This window comes from Chrysemys picta, chromosome 2 (assembly GCF_011386835.1).
Source record: "Chrysemys picta bellii isolate R12L10 chromosome 2, ASM1138683v2, whole genome shotgun sequence".
NCBI lineage: Eukaryota > Metazoa > Chordata > Testudines > Emydidae > Chrysemys > Chrysemys picta.
In genome coordinates, this window is record NC_088792.1 from 184,661,254 (window position 1) to 184,684,408 (window position 23,155).

Below are 23,155 nucleotides of genomic sequence, written 5' to 3' on the forward strand. Positions count from 1 at the left end.
AACGGTTTAGTAAGGGGCAGTGCAAGTTTTGAAAAGAAATCTAGCAATGTCCGGTTTTCAGTGATTGTCCTGCACAAGCCGCTCTACTGTTTATTCCCTGCTACTGCAGCTACAGTAAAATGCGGTCTATATGTCCGGGGATAGAGCAGTAATCCTCCTGGGACATCTCGATGAAGCTCTCCTGGAGGTAACTTGAAAGCCGTTGCATGAGGTTCTTGGGGAGAGCGGCCTTATTGGGTCCTCCGAAGTACAACACGTTGCCGCGCCACGAGATTATCAAGTACTCGGGGATCATTGCTCTGCACAGCAGGGCGGCATACGGCCCTGGTCTTTGGAGGCTTTCCCGTAGCATTCTCTCTTTGTCGCTCTCGGAGATCCTCATCAGGGTGATGTCGGCCATGGTGACCTGCTTTTAATTAGGTAGGGGAATGTTAGTGTTGGGACTGCTTTCCCGTTCCTTTACAGAACTGTAACCGCTGGTTTGCAGCCACGCGGTGGAGGCGGGAGAGGGGCAGCCGAAAGGGATCGTTCCCGGGGACAGCCGCGAGGGGGTGGGACAGGGGCAGAGTTCCCTCTTGCCGGATTGCTGGCAGCAGGGACTGACATTGCTTTAAATGTGAAATGAGGCCAGTGGTAATATAAAAGTTTTAAACTGCCACAAGTGTACGGCTTACCATGTCTGCCTGCAACAGAAATTCCGTTGTGCTGCCTCGCTTCTCAAATGTGCTGTTCAAGACCCCAGGCACTGAATGCGAAGGCCGAGAATTCGACCTTGTGCTGAGTGCGCATGTGAAAGGTGCTGTGCATGGTCTTGTTCACAGAGAAAGACTATGTTCTTTGTTCACAACTACATTTATCTTTCTTAGGAATTCACTCCCTTTTTCCCATTTCCACAGCCCCGTCTGCGACTGTCTCACAACCTAGCCTGGAATCACACTCCCAGAGGCTAGCGCGGATTAGGCGTAGGAAGAAGAGGACACGGGAGGACATGTTCTCTGAGCTTATGGCCTGTTCCCAAGCCCAGGCAGCACAGCAGACCCAGTGGCGGGAGAACTTGACCCGAATGCACCAAGCCAACATGGATCGGGAGGAGAGGTGGCAGCAGGAAGACCAGCAGGCGACTCAAACGCTGCTTGGACTACTGAGGGAGCAAACGGACACGCTCCGGCGCCTTGTGGATGTTCTGCAGGAACGGAGGCAGGAGGACAGAGCCCCGCTGCAGTCCATCTCTAACCGCCCTCCCCCGCCACCAAGTCCCATACCCACCTCACCCAAAGTGCAAAGAAGGAGAGGCGGCAGAGTCCCTGCTAAGTCTCACTCCACCCCTGCAGAGAGCTCTAGTAGCAGAAGGCTCTCATTTCCCAAAATTTGAAAAGTTCTTTCCTTCCCGCCTGACACAAGCCCACGTCCAAGTTTCACCTCCCAATGCCATGTGTAGTTGATAATAAAAAATTTGTTTCTGTTAACTACTGTTTCAATCATGTTCTTTTGGAGGAGGAGGGGAAAGGGGGTTGGTAATTGGACAGGACAGTCTCCTTTGGCAGGGTACATAGTCGGGGGCAGGCACAGCAGCAGGGCACATACACAGTGCAGTGATGCAGTGACTAGTTGCCCCGGTTAGTCTGGGAGGTTGTTTTGATGTAATGTTGGGGGGGGGTGGGTTGCTCTGTGACTTTGTGGCGGGGGAGGGCAGTTACAGATCTTAAGCGCCGGTCCTTAGGCAGGATCACAGAGCCACACAGCATGGGATCTGTAACCGTCCTCCCCCTGCCACAAAGTCATATAGACCCCCCATACACACAGTCCCGATCAGGAGGGGTGACAGGCTCCGTTGAAACAAGCATCCCACCGCAGCGGAGCCTGTCAATCCTTGAGTTTAGAAGCTGCATTCGCGTCACAACACTACACCCGCTCCGCACCACAGTCTGCGTCCCAGTTTTAAAAAATTCCCGCGAAAACAGTATTAAAGAAAACGGTGTGCTTTAACAAAGTAGAACTATTTTTATTTCGACACGTGTGTTGGAGGGGGGGTGAAGGGGGTATGTAACTGGATAGGATAGTCAACATTACCTGGGTAAAGAAACGGGGGCAGGTTTAGCTTCTCAGTACACAAACTTTAAAGTCACAGGTTACCCTGCTCACTCAGGAACTTTGCTTTCAAAGCCTCCCGGATGCACAGCGCTTCCCGCTGGTCTCTTCTAATCGCCCGGCTGTCTGGCTGTGAGTAATCACCAGCCAGGCTATTTTCCTCAACCTCCCACCCCGCCATAAAGGTCTCCCCCTTGCTCTCACAGAGATTGTGGAGCACACAGCAAGCTGCTATAACAATGGGGATATTGGTTTCGCTGAGATCACAGCGAGTCAGTAAGCTTCTCCATCTCCCCTTGAGACGGCCAAAAGCACACTCCACCACCATTCTGCACTTGCTCAGCCGGTAGTTGAAGAGTTCTTTTTCAGTGTCCAGGGCGCCAGTATAGGGCTTCATGAGCCAGGGCATTAGCGGGTAGGCTGGGTCCCCGAGGATGACTATAGGCATCTCCACATCCCCAACAGTTATTTTGTGGTCCGGGAAGTAAATACCTTGTTGCAGCCGTCTAAACAGACCAGAGTTCCTGAAAACACGAGCGTCATGAACCTTGCCCGGCCATCCGACGTAGATGTTGGTAAAACGTCCCCTGTGGTCCACCAGTGCTTGCAGCACCATGGAAAAGTAGCCCTTTCGGTTAATGTACTGGGTGGCCTGGTGGTCCGGTGCCAGGATAGGGATGTGAGTTCCATCTATGGCCCCACCGCAGTTTGGGAATCCCATCGCTGCGAAGCCATCTATGATCGCCTCCACGTTTCCCAGGGTCACTACCTTTGGCAGCAGTACATCAACGATTGCCTTCGCTACTTGCATCACAACAACCCCCACGGTAGATTTGCCCACCCCAAACTGGTTCGCGACTGACCAGTAGCTGTCTGGCGTTGCAAGCTTCCAGAGGGCTATGGCCACTCGCTTCTGTACACTCAGTGCAGCTCGCAACCGGGTGTCACTGCGCTTCAGGGCAGGGGACAGCAACTCACAAAGTTCCAGGAAAGTTCCCTTCCGCATGCGAAAGTTTCGCAGCCACTGGGATTCATCCCAGACCTGCAGCACTATGCGGTCCCACCACTCAGTGCTTGTTTCCCGTGCCCAGAATCGCCGTTCCACGGCATCAACATGACCCATTGCCACTGTGATGTCCTCGGCGCTGGGTCGCCTGCTTTCTGACAGGTCTGTGCTACTCTCAGACTTCAGGACATCACCGCGGTGCCGTAGCCTCCTCGCCTGACTTTTCTGCATCTGCCTCAGGGAAACCTTTATGATAAGCTGCGAGGCGTTGAGAGCGGCCACAACTGCAGCGATGGTCGCAGCGGGCTCCATGCTCGGCGTACAGTGGCGTCCGCGCTGTCAATGACTGGAAAAGCGCGCGAACTGATTTCCCGCCGGCGCTTTCAGGGAGGGAGGACGGGAGTGATGGACGGATGACGACAGTTTCCCAAAAGCACCCTCGACTCATTTTGTTACCCAGAAGGCATTGCCGGCTACACCCAGAATTCCAATGGGCAGAGGGGACTGCGGGAACTGTGGGATAGCTGACCACAGTGCACCGCTTCGAATGTCGACGCTTTCACCGTTAGTGTGGACGCACAAAGTCGAATTACTGTCCTTAGTGTGGACACACACGTTCGACTTTGCAATATCGATTACAAAAATTCGATGCAAGTAAAATCGAACTACTCTCGTAGTGTAGACAAGACCTTTATCACCGTAATTTGTGGCTTTTCTCAGGTTCTATATTCTCCTTTCTTTGTTTTCACTACAGTGTCTTTATCTTAATAGGTGTAACCATGGAGTGAAGGAGGTGTGGGAAGGAAAGAGGACCATGACTCTTCTGTTTTTACTAATCTGTTCATGTCAGCTGTAGGACTCGTACAATTTTTTCACCCAGAGCACTAACTCATTTTATTTTTTTTGTGGTTACACATTCACTTTCAGTGGAAACTATAGCTTTCTCAATTTGTATTGATAAAAGTTCAGTGCTGATATCAGTTTGAAGAAAATATATAGATATATCGTATATACTCGTTGATAAGCCGAATTTTTTTAGTGAAAAAGGGAAGCATCAGAGAAGGGGGTTGGCTAATGAATGGGTATAGAGAGGGAGAGGTGGGACACAGCCCCTTCCCCCAACAGAGGGGGCAAGGAGAGGCAGCAGAGCCAGAAGGGAAGAGGCAGGGCCAGAGTCTCTCTGCTTCTGGGGCTGGCAGGCTGCGGCTGTGCCGCCCGGTCCCGCCTGCCAGAGCATGCTGCGGCCACACCTCTCGGCCCCGCCCCCCAGAACATGCTGTGGCCGTGCCCCCCAGCCCGCCGGAGCAGCTCTGGCCAGGCCAGAGACCACCACCTCTGGCCTGCCCCAGCTGAGGTGGGAAAGGATGGAATGGGGAGAGTGTGGGGGTCCTGGACTAGGGTTGGGGTCATGTAGGGGGTGGTCACAGGGGTTACTCCCCTGACCCTCAGCTTCTCCCTTCCTCCCTTCGCCCCCCTCCAAATTTCCCCACCAGTTGCTGTCCCAGCCTGTCCGGGTAAGCAGCTGGCGGGCTGGGACACTTTGTTTACTTAGATTTACCCCTGTGCCTGCGGATGCTCAAGGTGAACAAACCATCTCAGCCTGTCAGCGGCGGGACGGCTTATGAATGGGTCATAAAAATTTTCCATTTTTACTTATCCATCTTGGGGGGGTCGGCTTATAATGAACCGGCTCATGATGGAGTTTATACAGTTATAATTCCAGTTGCCGTATGTCATTTATATATCACCTTTAGACTAGAGAGTTCATAGTTTATAGATGCTGAGTAGAATAGTATGAAGTTTTCAGCATAAGTTCTGATCTGGTTAGTATTCTGTTCCTGAATGTAGCATAAATACGGTCAGAGTAACTAAAATGGATGCTCAGTGTACTGAAGTGTCTCAATAGAGCAGAAAATGTAGACTCTCAAGACGTCTATTTAGTAATTCATGTTTTTTTCTGTAGTGTCCAACAGTAATACAAGTATTTTTACTAATGTCTAATATTGATCAAATTGATGAGCGATTTTTGCAGGTCAGCATATTTTGCATAATTATGGGTCTGTGCTCTCTGTTGTAAATGTATTTCAAACAGAATTTCAAAGCATAGCAATTTAAAAGTAGCATATTTTAACAACCCTGTGGCTGTTGAATTTGTGTAGTTGTGGTATATTTTTTAGATCCTTCTTTCCATTACTTCTACAGATTGTAAACTTTCATTGACACTTCTCTATTGTCCCTTACATTTGCTTGAGAAATTCATTCTGAAAACACTGGGTTCCCTTGCTTGCTAGTAAGGGCACAGCAGTGGCATTAGTTATAGAAATAATTACTGAGATAATTATTCACTTGTCTTTCTCGGTGATTGAAAGTCCCCCCGAGATATTAACAATGAATAAGTCATAACAAAATCAAACACATCAGATGGTAAAAAAAAAAAAAAATCTATTTGTCTTACTGAACACTGCACATTGAAACAAAATGTTAAATGTTAAAATAGATATTTATTCTATTAACAAGAAAACTTCTTGAAGTTCATTAATGAACTTCATCACCATAGAAAACAAATGTATTCACTATTCCTTTTTTATGTGATTCCCCTGACTTTGATGTCGATTTGAAGAAGTAAATGACTGTTATTGAAGCAAGAGTCATGGACTGGACATTAGAGCCAAGACACTTAGTTTTTTGGATCAGCAAAAAAAACATATAATGTTCACAGCTGCTGTTAACTGAGATCCTATTATTTCTGATCAGACTTGACAGTTTTAATGTTAAATACTGAGGGGTTATAGAAAATTAGTGTAGTTTCTATGGCTGTTTTAGTGCTACAATCATTAAGTCAGTTCTCATGAACTGTTCCCTGGTGCAACCCTTAATAAATGCAAACTTTATTTTTAGTGATGACCTTTAATAATGCGAGCCTTGATCCGTTGAGATGCTGTTCACTTTTGATGCATCTCCAAATCCCTTTTTTATGCATTTTAAATCAATATGCACTTGCTCTGAATTTATGCATGTGGATAGACGGAGATGTAATTTAAACACATCTGTTCAAATATGCATTTCAGATCAACTTGGTGCTGGTTCTCATAATATGGCTGAGTTTTTGACGGGTATTATATCCCTAAAGTACACACCAGATGGTATTTATTAGAGACTGAATAGAAATGAAGTGTAAGGATGTTGAGCTTTTTGTCTTAAGTCACTCATTTTAAAGTCATAAAATAATAATGATCTGAAATTATAAATCTCTAATGAAGTTCTGTAAAATGTTTCAGTTGTATGGGAAGTGTACGGGAAGTGCATGGTACCTTAAAGATGAATAAGTCTAGTGGGAGTCCAAGCCTAAACTGTTCCTTCAAGGTAATTGATGATGAAAATTAGACCAGGAAACATTCAGACTACAGATGATAGGAGGGAAATGTGCTCTAACAACCTATGCTGTAATTATTAAAACATAATACAATTATTCTTTTACCTATGGCAATTTCAGGTAGAGAATTACATTAATTATAAAGTGCACCTGTTTTACGAGATCAATATCCAAAAAGGAGATTCCAAATCAAAATGGCCCATCCCAGTCCCCATTAAAATAAAATTCTGCCTAACCCAATCTCAGACTGCACCATCAGTTCACCTTCAGAGATAGCTTTGGAAATCGGGCCTTGTAGCTCCATCTGAATGTCAGCCAATATGGATTCCGAAAATTCAAATTGGGAACAAGTTGCAGACCCTTCATGGAAAATATTCAGCTGCCATCCCTTCTCATTTAAACTTAGAGGGCTGTTAGCTCAAGCACCACAGCTAATCACAACTGCTGCAATGTCACCTTTCTAAGGTAACTTGTTTCAAAACTATTTATGACTCTAAAGGTCAAAAACAGCACCTGAAACTGCCGTCACAAATCAATTGGAAGCTAGTGCGGAGCACAGGTGTAATGTGTTTCCTATGAGACTCACTATCAAACATGTAGCTGGCAGAATTGTGCACCAAGTGAAATGTATAATCCGCTATACAACTCATATAGTGATTCTGTAGTTCTGAGACGTAGAATTAACCTGTTGTTTCTGCTGCCTTTGAAGTCTGAAGTGTTTGACTGTGAACCACTACCAAATTAAACAGTAGGATTTAAGGTTTTGCAAGTTATTCTCCCACCCATATACACACACCACTCCTGGCGACAACTCAGGGAAACACAGAAGAGTGTATAGCTGAATATTGTGAGAATTGCAATGCAGTCACCTCTGTAAAATGCATAGGATAGTATGTCATTAGTATCTCCCCCCTCTCCCATGTGTGGGGTTTTGAGAATCAGTTCTGAAGAGCCAAGCTAGTGAAAAGAAGAAAAATTTGCATATAAAAATACATATTTTATTTAGATTTTTTTTAATGACCTATTAAAAAGTCTTCTAGTGTTTCAGCAGTCAAGTGAAGGTAAACACTGGTGAGTCTACTTGTAAATGAAACCATCGTAGACTTTTACAAACAACAATATAGAGTCTTTTTCCATTTTGATGTAGACAGAGAGCATGAGCTGAAGGAAAGCAGTGATTTGTGAGGCAGCCTGCAGTTATGTTGGGCAATAATAGAAAACATTTAAAAGTATTTGAAATAATATAATTGCTTTGCACTGGGAACACATACATGAATAAAAGATGTTAGCAGGTGGCCTCCCAGTATGGAATCTCACGCTGGTGTATTTATTGGAAATATGCACACCATCAGCAGATTTGCTAAAAGTAATCGAAACAGAAGATTTGAAGAATGGCCATGTAACACAGCTTAAAACAATGAGGTCTAAGAATTATAGGTTCTGTAAATTGAATTTCTAATTTAGCTTGCTATTGAATGTTAGTTGTTAATTTTTTTTTTCCCTCCAAGTTATCTTTAATTTGTCACGCTGTCTGAAGCTACTTTGCAACTGGATATAGTGCTCACCTTATTTTGTCAGATTTAGTTTTTAGTTACAGATTTAATAAAAATTCAGTTAAAGACAGTGTATCTCTTACTTGCCAGGTCTGATGGACAGTTTGATAAGAGCTACACATAGCATTCCTCATTGAGGTTGGTATGGATGAATGATTACTTGGGCCAAATATATTAAATTTCAAACAGTTTAATTGCTTATAATATAGAACATCTTTGGAATTAAGAGACCTTATTTGGGTGCTACTCTTCCGTTTTGTTTATTTTCACTATTGATCCTTGGAGTGTTGTGTTGCAATTATTTAGTCTCGTTTTGTGTTGCCTTAGCAAAGCTTGAACGTGGATCATGCACTGCTACGTCCATTCCTAGGTGTTTAGCTACTGGGGGGCTTGCTGGAACATGTTCAAATATTCTAGGGCAGAAGGTACAAAAGAACCCCATGCACCAGCTGTCTCTCAGATCTTGTTTTTCTCTCTGTATTGCAAGCTACAGAACCTCTGTCTCTTCTTGTCACATTTATTTACATGTGGGTTTTTTTCTCTTTTTTCTTATTTCTTTTTCAATAATTTAGTAAAAGTAGGTTCATTTTAATTTTTTTAATACCTTTTCCTCTGCAGTATAGGTGCTGATCATCTCCACTTGCCTCCCATGCTTCTTGGTTACCAAAAGCCCCAGACACCACCTACCTGGCTGTAAAATCTTCCTGTTGTCTCTCCTGTCAACCTCTAGTTATGTTGTCAATGCAAAAATCTGTAACACACCGAAGAGGTAGGGCAACAATAATAATACTTAGCCTATGTATAGCTCCTTTCATCCGTACAGCTCAAAGTGCCTTACAAAAAGGTATGTATCATTATCCCCATTTTATAGATGTGGAAACTGAGACACAGTGATTTGCCCAAGATCACCTCACAGTCCAGTGGCAGAGCTGGGAATTGATACCAGATGGAAGTCAGTATAGAAATAAATAATCAAAGGACTGCTAACTTGGTTGTATTATTAATTTTCTTACATTTATTCCTTCAACCTTCAGTTCTTATTTTATGCATAGCTGCCTCTGGCTTTCCTGTGTGCTGCATCAAATGGCTGCAGAATTTAGGTCTAGCTTGCCAAAGAAATCTTTGTTGTTCTCTGATCCAAGTGCTTGTCAATTCCATTCATTTTATGAACTAGTTGCATAGATGATCCTGACAGTCTAAAACAGGGGTGGGCAAACTTTTTGGCTTGAAGGCCACATCAGGGTTCCAAAACTGTATGAAGGGCCATGTAGGGAAGGTTGTGCCTCCCCAGACAGCCTGGCCCCTGCCCCCTCTCACTTCCCGTCCCCTGACTGCCCCCCTCAGAATCCCCCCCCTGCTCCTTGTCCCCTGACTGCCCCGATCCCTATCCACACCCCCACCCCCTGACAGGCTCCCCGGGACTCCCATGCCTATCCGACTGCCCCCTACTTCCTGTCCCCTGACTGCTCCCCAGGACCACCTGCCCCTTATCCAACCCCCCCGCTCCCCACTCCCTTACCATGCCGCTCAGAGTACCAGGACTGGCAGTTATGCCGCCCAGCTGGAGCCAGCCATGCCGCCGTGCTGCCCAGCAGGAGCTCACAGCCCTGCCATCCAGAGCGCTGGCGGCATGGCGAGCTGAGACTGCAGAGGAGGGGAGACAGTGCGGGAGGGCCCAGGAGTTAGCCTCCCTGGCCAGGAGCTCAAGGGCTGGGCAGGATGGTCCCGCAGGCCGGATGTGGCCCGTGGGCCATAGTTTGCCCACCTCTGGTCTAAAAGATCTCTCCTCTGGAGAATACTCAAATATACTTATCTGGTTCACAGGCTATATGTGGGTTGTGTTTGTTCTTCATCAACTTGTAGGGAAAGTGTTGGTGCAGTAGCTCTACCTGCTTGGTGTTTCCTTGTGTGGCCTGAGTGACTGAGTCAGTCTTCAGATTTATGCATGTTTGGTGATGAGACTTGCTTGTACTCAAAACCAAGGAAGTCTGAATCAGTCCTTAAAATGCAGTGATCTCCCTACTGTGTTCACCACCAAAGAAATCTCCAATAGAAATTTCTCTTGAGATAACATTTGGAGCTGAAAGAGGAGAGGAACCCATAACTGAGGAGACCCTCTTCCCTTCCCCTCCCCTCCCCTGAGGATACCTGTGCTTTGAATAATACTACAGCATTTCAGATCATGGTCTAGTGCCTTTCTGAAGTCTTGGGATACCATTGTCAGCTCTTCATGTAAAAAAAACACATTATTTGACATAGAATTTGAAGAGGAAGAGTAGGAAGCACCATTCCCCTATGAAGTTTTGCAAAGGAGTTTTGATAACTTGCACGAGTCTCTTCAATATTATTAAAGCCTGAGAACATATAGCAGATTACACAAAAGGAGTTTGGGGTGCTTTTTTTTGTTTGATTGCTTCCTTTAACCAGGTTTTTTGGTCACAGTAGCCAAAGGAGGGAAGTTCTTCAGATCCCCTCATCTGAACCTGAGGTCCAGAAATCTAGACCAAAGTGCTGGAAAATTGTATGCAACCTTGACGCCTGTATCTGAAAATTGCCAATGAATGGATTATTTTGGCAGATGATGATTTTGGCAGAATTGGTTCAACGTACTTCAATGTGCCAGAGACCAAGATAGACTAAGATTACAAGATTACTGTGAAAACTGTTTACTGAAGGAAATGTTTGCTGTAATTAAAGCTGCATTTGTGTGGAATCTGAACCTGGACAAATTTACACATTTGCTGATGACTTCCTTTAGATATTGTGCTTTGTGAAAATTGGTTTGTTTTTCAGCAACCTAAAGTTACATGTGGTCCATCTTCTTCCCAATCAAATCACTCATGGGCCTTTCTTCTTTCTGGATAGCTTCTTCTTTCTGGATATCTCTTTCTAGGTTTGTGGGGGGGTAGGGGGGTTACAGTTCCCCTCACTGTAGCATCTAAATGCCTACTATGCTTTTTGGTTCTTTCCCCCAGAAAAGTGAAGCATTCACCTCTCTCTAAGCAGTCAATTATGAAAATGACAGAGCTGTCCATACAGGTGTCAGACCTGGACAGGGCTTCAGGAAAACCCAACTTCACAATAAAGGGTCTAATCAGCCCCTCAAATCAGTTTCACCATATTGTCTGAGGTGTTAGAAATACACCTCAATGGTTATGAGCACAAAAGACCCAATCCAGTTTTTGTGATGCTGTTATCTTAGACTATAATGTTAACAATGTAGAATTATTACAGATTTTCAAGTGCAGATGCATTCATTTGTTAAGTGAACACTCACCTTTGATAACAGTAAGTGTTAAGATGAATGGCCAAAGGAAGTTAATCTGGGATATTTAGAGATCCCCCAAAGATCCCTTCTTCAATCCTCCTTTTCACAGGTAGACTCACCCCTCCCGTGCTCATGTTGAATCTTAGCACCAACAGGAATCTGATCAGAATTAACAGCAGATCCTGCCTTAAGACAACACCCCAAGGAAAAGGAAGGAAAGTACCTGTACCCCCAAAGAATCTTTGAGCAGTCTTTGTGGAGGCTAAAACCAAACTGAAGTAGAGGAGTAAAACCCCAAACGTATAGTATAGAGGAAACACTCCATCCTTACGAAGACAAAGGAGAGAATTAGTAAGCTTTGGGGGACGAGTATGGGTCCAAGGAATGTTCCACAGAGATGCTCAGTGGGCTTGTTACAATGACTGGTAGCTAGTGTAAAGCTCCCTTCTGCTGCTGCTGCCTGAGAGCCTCAGCAGTCTTTTGACATGCTGCTGGGAAGGAGAAGAAAGCAACACATCCTGTGTTCTCATCTCCCACGTTCTTTGTGATTGGGCCTTTCCTTCACACCACTCGGGGTTAGGAGGCAGAAGATCAAGCATGTCCAGTTTTGTTTTCCTCCATCTTGGCTGCAACTTGCAACAAGGCAAACAGAAGCAGTTGTCTGGATCTCTCAGGTAAACAGGAGTGGGGAGCTCAGAGCTTGGAGTCAGTTTCATTGTAATTGGCCTGTTGCAGGATTTGCCCACGCCCTGTTCCTATTCCCCCCTCCCCACCCCAGGCTCTTTCCTCCACCTTTGGGAGGTGGAAGGCATTTCTGTCTCTGTCCCTGCAGTCTGTAAGGGTTTCTTTGCAGATGAAGGATAAAACACTTTTATTTCTTCCCTGCCCTCGCTCTCCCAAACATCCCTCCACCTCCTTCTGTCTCCCATCTTTAGATGGATGTTCTCCTTGGCTCCATCACGACTGCTTCCAGATTCTTCAGTAACCGGAGGTGCTATCAATATAATGGTCTCTGGACTCCTGCTCATTAAAGCAGCAACAGTAACCTCTACACTTCAGGCAGATGCGGGTGCTCCAGGTGGTGCTTATGTTGCTGGCCCCAACTCCTCCTTGGGTACAAACCTACATCAGCAGGTGGAAGAGGTTTAACTATAGGGAAGAAAGGAGAGCGTTCGGGCTCATCTCCACTACGGGGAGATAGATGCTGCTGCAGTTGATGGAGCAGGAGTCGATTTTGCAGGTCTAGTGAAGACCCGCTAAATTGATGGCAGAATGCTCTCCGGTCGACCCTGGTACTCCACCTCTCCAAGAACAGTAAGGTAAGTCGACCGGAGAACATCTCCCGTCGACGCAGCACAGTGAAGACACCGGGGTAAGTTGACCTAAACTGCATCGACTCCAGCTACGTTTTTCACATAGCTGGACTAGCGTAACTTAGGTTGACTTACCCGGGTAGTAAAGACAAGCCCTTAGTTAAAAAAACCAAAATTAGCAAATTTCCATAGACACAAGTATATTTTTCTATAGATAAACTGTTCCAGTCCTCAACTTCTCCTGACCTCTATAAAAAGTACATTTTCGATGTAAAAGGTTACAGCAGAGATTTTTATAAATAACCATTCTTCCTTTGTTTCTTGAGTCATAGCTGAGTGAGTAGAGATAATAGGACACCCACTTCACAGCCAAAATATTTACTCCTGGAGAAATTCTGCGCTACTGCGTGCATGCATAATTAATGAACCACCTTCTGAGGGAGTGTAGACCGTGCGCGACTCACCCCTGTGGCGTCTCCTGTTGGTCGTCTCCGGGAATTAGCTCTTTTCCAGCCTGAGCGCCCTCTGCAGGCCAGTGTCCCATTTGTCACTGGCCCCATGTCCCTCCCGGACCCCGGTGCCTCTTTACCCTGGGGCTGCACCCTGGCAATATTCCACCAGTCTCTATGGGTCTCCCCTCTCCGGGAAACCCCCAACCCTCTAATCCCCACCTTGCCCCAGTCTGGGCTACTGCCAATCATCATCTAGCCCCCGCTCACTGGGGCAGACTGCAGTGTAAAAGCCACTCATCATAGGCAAGGCGGGTCAGACCTGATGCCTTCCTCTACCTCCCAGTACCTCTGTGGGCCTTGGACCAGACCCTGCAGCCTGAGGACTTGCCAACCTGGAGCTACCCTGCTCCTCTGGCCTTTCCCCAGCCCTGCTTCACTCCCCTTTCTGCAGACAGACAGGCCCTGCTCTCTCCCTGCCTGGAGAGAGACTTCTCCTGGGCCTCTGCCAATCAGCCCAGCTTTTCCCCTGCCCCAGCCCTCTGCCAGGGTTGTTTTAAGTCCTTCCGGGCAGGAGCGGGGGACCACCCCGCTACAGGGAGGTTTAGGTTGGATATTAGGAAAAACTTTTTCACTAGGAGGGTGGTGAAGCACTGGAATGGGTTACCTAGGGAGGTGGTGGAATCTCCTTCCTTAGAGGTTTTTAAGGCCCGGGACCTACAAAGCCCTGGCTGGGATGATTTAGTTGGTGTTGCAGTGGATTGGACTAGATGACCTCCTGAGGTCTCTTCCAACCCTAATATTCTATGATTCTATGATATTTTTATTTTTTTGCGCAGAAAAAAGCTTCTGCCAAAATGTTGCTGCAGTTCTGCCTTTTGCCCACCAGAGGGCACTGTGGAGATAGACCAAAGCAGCAGCTCCTGGCCAGCTAGGGAAGAGAAAGAGCCTACCTTCTTCACAGCACCTGTCAGGCCAGGTCAGGAGACAGGGCCCATGGGGAGACAGACAGCGTGGGGTGCTGGGTCAGACCGGAGCTCATAAGGGCTAATAGGGGAGGACAGACTGGGGCAGGGGGTGAATGGGAGTGGAGGCACAGGGCCACAGGGGGAGGGAGGTGCAGGGCCACATGGTGATGAGGAAGGGTGTGCAGAGCTACATAAGAACAAAGGGTGACTGAGTGGGACCACAGAGACACATGGGGACGGGGGAGGGGTACAGGGACACAAGGGGATGGAGGAGTGGCTGTCTGGGTGGAGGGACACATGGACAGAGGGTTCAGGAACACATGGGGACAGGGGCAGATGTGCCTGGGTGAATGGGAGAGGCTAGGGGTCAGTCAGGGTCTGCATAGGGGAAGCTCCCTAACAATCCCGTCCCGCCCCCCGCCAAAAAACTGTTCCATACTTTTCCCACCCATACCCAACAACCCTCCAAGTTTATACCCAGGCTCCTTCCCAGCAATTTACTTTCCTTTCCGTCAGCTCCTCCGTTACCCCGACTCCCGCAAGCCTTTGCACTGCTTCTGAGTGGTGTGGGAAATACGGTTCTGTATTGTAGTTTAAATGAATTATTACTCAGAGTTCTGTATTAATATGCCTAGTAAGGAATCCATTTGTCAAAAAACATTTCCTGAAACGTTTTTGTTCTTTGTATTGTTACAGACATACTTGCTGATAGGGTATTTTGAAATAAATGACCAAAAATAATTGAAACTGGTGTGATTATATTGTGTTATTTTGACAAATAAAATATGCAGAATTTTGCAGAATTTTAAAATACTGTGCGCAGAATTCCCCCAGGAGTAAATATTGCCGTGCTTTAAAGGCTTATGATTGCAAGATGTAACTGTTGCATTGTGTCTTTTGAGGAATTTGTCAGGATTAAAACTGCCCTTAAATAAACTGGGAAGTCTTTCATCGTTTTGAGAATAGCACAGAAGTAATGGTATGTGCCAAGTGCCCCCAATAATCAATCTGCAGGTCGCATTCAGTGCATAAATCCACTTGCAAGTGGTCTTATATATGTTAAAAAATTATTTTTTATCCTTCATAAAATCCACTATGTAGTCTGGATTCACTGATGATGCATTCTGGAACATCGCTACTGACCCTAGAAAGACCCAGCAGATATCAGACTATAAAGAATTTTTATAAAGTTATATAACATGAGTTTTTAGTATTAAATGGCTATTACCACAGAATGATTACTAGTGACAATCAGCACTTTTTTCTGTTTAACTTAATATTGGCTGATACATTTGTGAGCAGAAACTGATCTTTGTTGCTTAATTTTATATTTTATTTCATAGTCAGATCTTTACTTACGAGTAAAGAGCCTTTTTTGCTTTGTTTCAGTCACTCAGACACCAAGATACCTTAGTTTTCAAATTTAAATTTTTTTAACCATACCCTCATTGTTCTTCCCTTGATTCTGTGTATGTGGAATAAACTCCATTTATTTGTGTTTGTGTGTGTTTGAGAAACACAGGGAGTTTGATTGCTTCAGTAATTGGATTTTCTCTTGAATGGAGTTTTCACATACTGTACCTTTGCTCCCTTTTAAAAAACATTTTTCTTTAACATTTTAGTTTATAGTCAAAAGTGGTATAAAAACAGCACAGAGCAATGTCGTATTTTAGGCAGGCATACTGGATTGGGCTCTAATTAATTGCTGTTGCTGAATAGACTCTCTGGTCCTTACTCCATTTCCCAAACCTAGTTTTTCCATTGTGTGTAGAATAATCCCATCCAGGAAGAAATCTAATTACTAAGATAATTAGCACCTTATCACCAAACAGAATTCAGACATTTTTGCAGTTTATGAATTTTAAAAATGTTTAATTTCCTTTTCACTCAGGGAGGGAGAGAAGAACACATTTTACTGAATCTAGCTTGATTGAACCTTATAATTCATGTTGCCTTAGAAACAGGCAAGCTGGGATAAAGGATGGTATCACCAGTACTTTAGGCAGTAAATGCTTACACTGCTGCCAACAATATCATTAAAATGGCTAAAATAACTAACATATAATGGTCTTGTCAAATTTAATGAGTGTTTTATTAATGTTACGAGAAATGTCAGCTGGTGCTATTTGATAGTAATTTGAAGTAATATATTTTGTCTCATGTAAGCCTGCCATTATACCTCAAAATATGTGCCTTGTGAGCAGGGGAAGTGTCATAGAATGCAAAATTCCTCTATATTTATTCAGTTCTTAGCTACCGTGGATGTTTACATTACTTCATTTCAAGTAGAACTGTATATCCTGCCGCTTATGTCAGGCTTAGTAAACCAGTGGGAGCCGCTCCAGGCCCTTTGGCCCACAGTATCAGATTGTTTCACATTATATTTACATTTCAGCTATTGGTTCCCACTTAACTTTATTTAGCAAGAGAAAAGTCCTTCCCATCTAGTGGGACAAATCTCTCAAAAATACCTATTTTATGTGTAAGGTCAAATAAATGTTGTGGGGGTTTTAATCTGCCGTGTTTTGACTTCAGTCTTAAACCTTAGGTTCTGAACTCATAAATGTAATATAGAATGGAGGAAAAGATTTTTATGTTTAAATAAAAACCTGAGGAGGAGGAATATTGTGACATTAGTATCTAGATGACTTCCATGCAGCTAACTACACTAAAAAATAATGGCATTTGAAAGAGTGAGAGCAAGCAGCATGGCTCATATATGCAAGATTTAAACAAAAATCCTGCCATCCTAAGTTTTCCCATGTTGTACCTCCCACTCTGCAAGCCTTGCAGCAGTCTGAGAAATATAATTTAATATAATTTTTCTTGTTCATTGGCTTTTCTGTAGTTATCATAATATCACCTCTCAAGCATTAATTAATTTAGCCTTTCAAACAAACCTGTAGGAAAGTAGCTATCTCCTTTTTATAGATGGTGGATGGAGACACAGAAAGACTAAGTGACTTACTGAAGGTAAAACAGGAAGTCTGTAGAAGAGCTGGCATTAGAAATCAGATCTCCTGACTCCCAGTTCTGTGTTCTAACTACAAGATCAAACTAACCTTCCTGTCTTGAACTGACCCTCACTTCTGTGGCACATTAGAGGAACTACTTAATTTGCTGGAGAGATGCCTCTTAATTCAGTGTGTGACATTTTTGTCATAGGGTCTTTGAATTACTATTAGCAAATGCCATGGTGGAAGAGACGGGGAATCAAACCAGGGTCTTGTGAAAGACAACACGGAATAGTCCCATTGGTGGTTTCATTAAGCGCATATCCCTTTTTATTGCCCTAGAACAAATATTATTTCTCTTTGGACATCTAAATATTACACAGATGGTATTCAGATAATAAGTATTTGTTCATCTATGCTAATAGATACTTGGAGAGGAAAATGAGAGAACCCAGCACCACCAGTGTCCTGTCTGGGGAATCCATCCCAGGTTTTGGGAGGAAGCAGTCAGAAAGGAGGAAGATGAGTGTGGGTCAGGGAACAGATCTGCATCTGCATGCTTGGGGTCTACCATAGAACTGCAGAGTGGCTTAGGGACCTGATCTTCAACTCAGGACCAGATATCCTTTCTTTTTCTTGGCCTGAGGAAATCAGATAGGACCAGTCTTTACACTACAGCATTCACACACTTAGAGTTTTTGTTTTTTAATGTCCCAATCCTTGTTTTGGTATAAACAAGTCAACCTACTGTATACCTATTTAGCTCTTACATTCCCTTAAAAGTCATATTCCTTCCAGTTTGTCAATATGTTTGGTATTGGGGTGCCAAGAAACAGCTTAGTATTGTAAGGCTGTATTGTAAGTGCCATATTGATGCTGATGCTTATATAGCACTTTTCATCAGTAGATCTCAAATGGAGATCAGCAGATGGGGAAACCCAGGCACAGAAAGGTGAAGTGAATTGCCCAATGTCATCTAGCAGGCCAGTGGCAGAGCTGGGAATAGAATCTAAATCTCCTGAGTCCCAGGTCAAGTTCTCTGTCCACTAGCAACACTGCCTAAGTAGGGACACTAATTTCTCTTAATCATGAGATGTATCTAGCTAAGGTAAAAAGTAAAGAAAAGTTGCTGTTGCTAAATAAAAGGGTAGTTTTGTGCTGGTGCCTTAGAATAATTTGAATTTTTGTAGTGAGACAAAGTAGGTGAGATAATATCTTTTATTGGACCAACTTCTGTGGGTGAACGAGACAAATGTTCAAGCCTGCACAGAGTTCTTCTCAAAAGCTTCATTTCTCATAAGCTTGTCTCTGTCACCAACGGAAGTCGGTCTAATAAAAGATATTACCTCACACACCTTGTCTCTCTAATATGCTAGGACCAACATAGCTACAACAGCACTGCAAACAACAATTTATTTGTTTTTGTCTTTTTCATGGGGAGAGTGGGTTTGGATGATTAGACATATGTTAAGGAGGAATGAGTTAGAAGGTTGGTTCTGACCAAAGGAAGCTTTTGTTAACTACAAAAGCCGAATTGCACTAGAATTCCTAAACTCTTCAGGATGTCAGGTCCACATCTTTGCCCTACCCTTTCTGCAGTGTTACAGCAGTGCAAGGGATTAACTAATTCTAGTAATAACGCCCTGGAGCTTATAAACTTTGCGGACTAACTACAATTAATGAATTTACAAGCTCTGCTGGTAACCTGTGGTTTCAAGTGCCTGAGAAATTAGTCCAGAATTAGTCCATTCTTGGGGGGTTTTTTTTCAAGTTCTGGGTCAAATATTTACTGCAACTTCTTTCTTGTTTTCCATTCTTTGGGTTCTCACCCATGTGCCACGTTTTTCATTGTCAAAGAAATGGCCATTAAAAATCCCACTGTATTTTTTCTAGAACTGGTGTTAAATCTAGTTCTCTAGCCAAAGGCAAGTTGAATACGAGTAATTATTCCTTTCATTGTCAAGGGAATGAGATTTTTATGTAGGGTGAGACTTGGTGTACCCAGTCCGCAGTTTAACCTTTTTTCCCCACTTCCATTGCAGAGTGCCTGGAATAACAATTGCTACAGACATCATCTGTGGTTTTCCAGGGGAGACAGATGAAGATTTTCAAGACACCATGAAACTTGTAGAAGAGTACAGGTTTCCAAGCCTCTTTATTAATCAGTTTTACCCACGTCCAGGGACTCCTGCTGCAAAAATACATCAAGTTCCAGCCCTAGTGGTAAGATATATTTTCTTGAATCATTGTACTTGATAGCTCATTTTATGTAGTTTTCATGCTGTGCCAAATGTGAATGTACAGTATGCACTGTACTGAATGGAAACATAAGAAATGTTTATTGGAGAATATGGTTTTGCAGCAGAATTATGCCACAATTAAAATGCAGTTTTATATATTTCTATAAAATAAACTGATTGCCTTTCAGAGCTTAGCTAGAACACAGGATGCCTTGCCAGATTTGAAGTTTAAATTACTGCTCAAATTATTAATTGGGGCAAAATAGCGTCTATAGAAGGTTCAAGTGGTTCTTTTCACTTTGACTTTATAGTCATATATTCTTCCTAACAGGTTTTCTGGGTGAGTCTCTTCTTACCAAGAAAAGGACAAAGATTACATTTCATATTTTCTTCCAATTTTTGAAGACTTGTATGAATCCAGTGATATCATACACATTGCAAGTGATTCTGTGCAAAATAGTATGAACTGAATGATAGTTATCTTTGAATTATATACTAAAGGTCAAATTTGCATGCGACTACTTCCATTCCGTGGACTACTACTTCATAAATATCTTCCATGATTCTGCACTGTTTTAAAATCTAGTTTCTGCCTTCAGCCTATATGGCAAATGTCACTGGTGAAATTTGTGTATGTAATTGTAGTTAATCTTCCAGGTTTCAGGTACTCCCCAATCTTCTATAGATGGCCGTTGTGGTTATATAACTCTTTCCAATTATCAAACCATCTCATCTCAAAATCCCTAAGAGGATAAAAGCCACATTTTAACATGAGGTAGTTGGCTATCAATTGTATTCTAATTGATATAGATAATTTATATTCCCTTTTTGTCATAAGTGATGATAATGACAATTATGTTTAAAGGTTTAGTTTGATAAATAATCTACTTCGAGTTTGTAACGGTGTAAATGTGCATTACTTGCCTAACCTGAATCTTTGAACAAGAGAATATACCATTCTGCTGCTTATAAAACCATTTAAACTTTTCATTGGTGTTTGTACTAGTGTAAATAACAGTTGTATGCACTGCATTTCCAATCAGGATAAAATCACAGCCAGCTAATGTAGGCAGATAAGAATACATCATACTTCATTTTGTGGGGTCATCATGGCTCACCACTCTTTGAAGAGAAATCAATGAGTGGGTCAGCCACTCTTTGAAGAGAAATCAATATATGTATTGTTGTATCTCTTTCTCAATGTCAAAACCTATACAGATATAGTTTCTACTTACTGTCAATATATACCATACCTTTAATGAAAATGGAGAATTGGGTTAAATTTGTTTCCTTTTATTTTATTGTTCAAAGAAGTTAGCTTTGAGCCATTGTTTAAAAAAAAAAAAAAAGGATTAAGAGCAACTTCTATAGGAAAGTATAGAGGATTTGGGCACAAAAGATGCTGTTGTGATGTGATATGATAGTGTAAGTAAGCTCACACAGTTGACTGAATTTTTTCTTTCTGAAATGCCCATCACGTTGTCATTGTGGATGCCTATATTTAAAATACAGCTGAGCAATTTTGGCAGTCCAGGCAGGTTAAAAATGTAAATATTTGGGTTAATTTCTGGTTTTGGGTCACACAGATACAACCCCATTATCCTCCGTGGATTGCACAGCAGTAGAGGAATTTGGCCTCTTGTTTTTTTCCTGCAGAGTGTAGTTAAATACAGTTATACTGACACTAAATATTAATCACATAAGAACTAACTTATTTTTTTTAAAAAGATCGGTTTAAATTTGGGGGGTGATGACATAATTTTAGTAAAGCTTGACATTTTCACTTTGGTCTTTTTTCTGTAATTTGCTACTTTGGGGGAATTAGAACCTTCAAAAAGCTATGTCTGCTTATGTTCTAGTGCTGATGAAAAACTGTAATTAACAGATATTCTTTTTCTCTCCCACCTTGTTTCTTTGTTGTAATCTTCGGCAACTCTGAGTTATATATTCTTTCATCTCTTTCTGGAAATGCAGGATAAACTATCAACTGGAGCAGGAATAGTTTATGCTAATGTCTTGCCTTTTATATTCACAATGCCTCTAGATAGTAGCTAATGGGCCCTCCTTGCGGTGTCAAGAATGCACAGGCATTTCGTTTTTCATTCCTTGTCCAGAGCACCTTATAATTACATATCTTTCTCAGTTGAGAGAAGAGACTATTATCTAACCAGGGACTCCCACCCCTTTCCCATTTTTTACTGTACACATAATCTTATTGTTAATGAACTGACTTTAGTATGTTCACATAGAAACAAGCAGCACATGAACCTATTACAGCAAAAAAAAAATTATATATAGTACATCATATCTCCGATCTAATCTCATAAGCTAATTCTTTCTCAGGAAGTTCATATGCTATTAGCTATGCTGCGTATAGGTTTCTTTCAGCAGTATTTCTTCTTATAAAGAATTTTTGGGCACATTATTTAACTAGGGGCACCAAACCAGTGACTAACAATGATATTACGTAACAGTTGCCAACCTTCTCTTATTGCTCAGTATTGGCTATGTTGGCTGTTAGTTTTAGCATTGCAGATATCTGCAGTCGGAAAGACGTATTGCTGTTTGCAATCTGCTCCCCGCCTGTGCGTTGTGTTTCAAGACAACCTCATGGTCCTAATCAAGTGGTATCTATGGTGGCAACATATTTGCCCTGTCAAATCCTTTAAGTTCACTCTTTTCCAGAGGACCACCTTTCCTCCAGGCACAGTCCATGAAGTAGGCATAGTAATGTTAACACTTCGTTATTTGGTGGAGGTGGTAAATTTGATAACTTTTTTGGAGGAAAATCTGAGATGGGAAAATCTCATTTGGGCTTGACATAATAGAGTATTCAATCAATTCTACTTGGAATCTTTTTTCCACATAAAAATGATATGTTATCATTGAAATCCATACTGGCACTGATCTTCTGTGTCCAAAAGGGCAGGTGACACTAATCCACTACTTTTTATGATCAGAACAGGCAGAGAGGCTGTAGTTCTTCCTTATTATGTTGGAAAACTACCAGCCTTGGAAGGTCAAATATATCTAAATGACTCCATCACCTCACAACCATTAATTTTTCTTCACAAAACACTTGTGAGGCAGGGAAGTGTTGTTATTCCCAGTTTACAGAACTGAAGCATTGTAAGACTGAGTTTCCCAGTGTCACAGAAGGCAGAGCCAGAAATTGAATCCAGAGCTCCCGAGTTCCAGTTCAGTGCCTTAACCATAAGAGAACATCCCTCCTCCCACATCCTCTAACAAAAAGCTAGTTATTTATTATTGTATTTTATTATTTTTATTGAAGAAGTACCAGCTGAGATCTAGGCACCATACAAACACTGAGGCAATTATTTTATGTATATCTTCACACACCCTTTTGATTCCCAGAGGTTTACAGAAGATTAGTCAAAATATGGCACAAAAATCCCTATTGATAGTGTGATTTTCAGTACTTGTTGGCAATCCCCCTGTTTTGCCTGAAAGAATCTCTGACTATGCTGACCAGCTGTGATTGGAAACCTAGAAAGAAAACCATTACATTGATATACTGAAGAGGTACCTGGTAGAAATTCATACTTATAGGTACATTTAAAGTGGGTTTAAAATACGGCATAAATTCCTGTTTTTCCTAAAAGCTAGTGGTCTATCAGTGTGAAATTTTACACATGCACTTTGCATTTTCTATGTAGCTTTTCTATGGATTCTCTATATAATTTTTTAATAAATCATTGAAATTGGTCTCTGACTGAAATTTGGCCTTGTCACTGACAGCATAAGGAGTCACTAATTGTTATGGGGCATCTTAGCTATATTCCCTCTGGGAACAAGGTGAGGGAATGGCCATCTTTGCTAAGGCTCTATTGGCCTTACTTCCATTAAGAATCATAGGAGATGGCAGCCATTTTGAGATGTCAGGTTTTCATGTAATTCTCTGTAGAAAAACATCATTCATCAG

At 42.8% G+C, this 23,155-nt stretch overlaps 2 protein-coding genes across 14 annotated transcripts in view; both read left to right on the top strand.

The window, feature by feature from the left end:
* The window catches only part of LOC135981024 (uncharacterized), a 29,194-nt gene extending 27,736 nt beyond the window's left edge, over positions 1–1,458 (top strand). Inside the window, exon 2 of the mRNA XM_065581971.1 lies at positions 897–1,458. Coding sequence (XP_065438043.1) covers positions 897–1,372 — 476 coding nt within the window. The 3' untranslated portion in view covers positions 1,373–1,458. The remainder of the gene's footprint in view (positions 1–896) is intronic.
* Positions 1–23,155, top strand: part of CDKAL1 (CDK5 regulatory subunit associated protein 1 like 1) — a 790,609-nt gene that overhangs the window by 453,130 nt on the left and 314,324 nt on the right. For all 13 annotated transcript variants that reach the window (XR_010597970.1, XR_010597971.1, XR_010597972.1 and 10 more), the window contains one exon: positions 19,015–19,195. Coding sequence is in view for 10 of the 13 variants with exons in the window: in XM_005281387.4 (XP_005281444.1) it covers positions 19,015–19,195 (181 nt within the window). In the remaining 3 variants the exon portion in view is untranslated. The remainder of the gene's footprint in view (positions 1–19,014; positions 19,196–23,155) is intronic.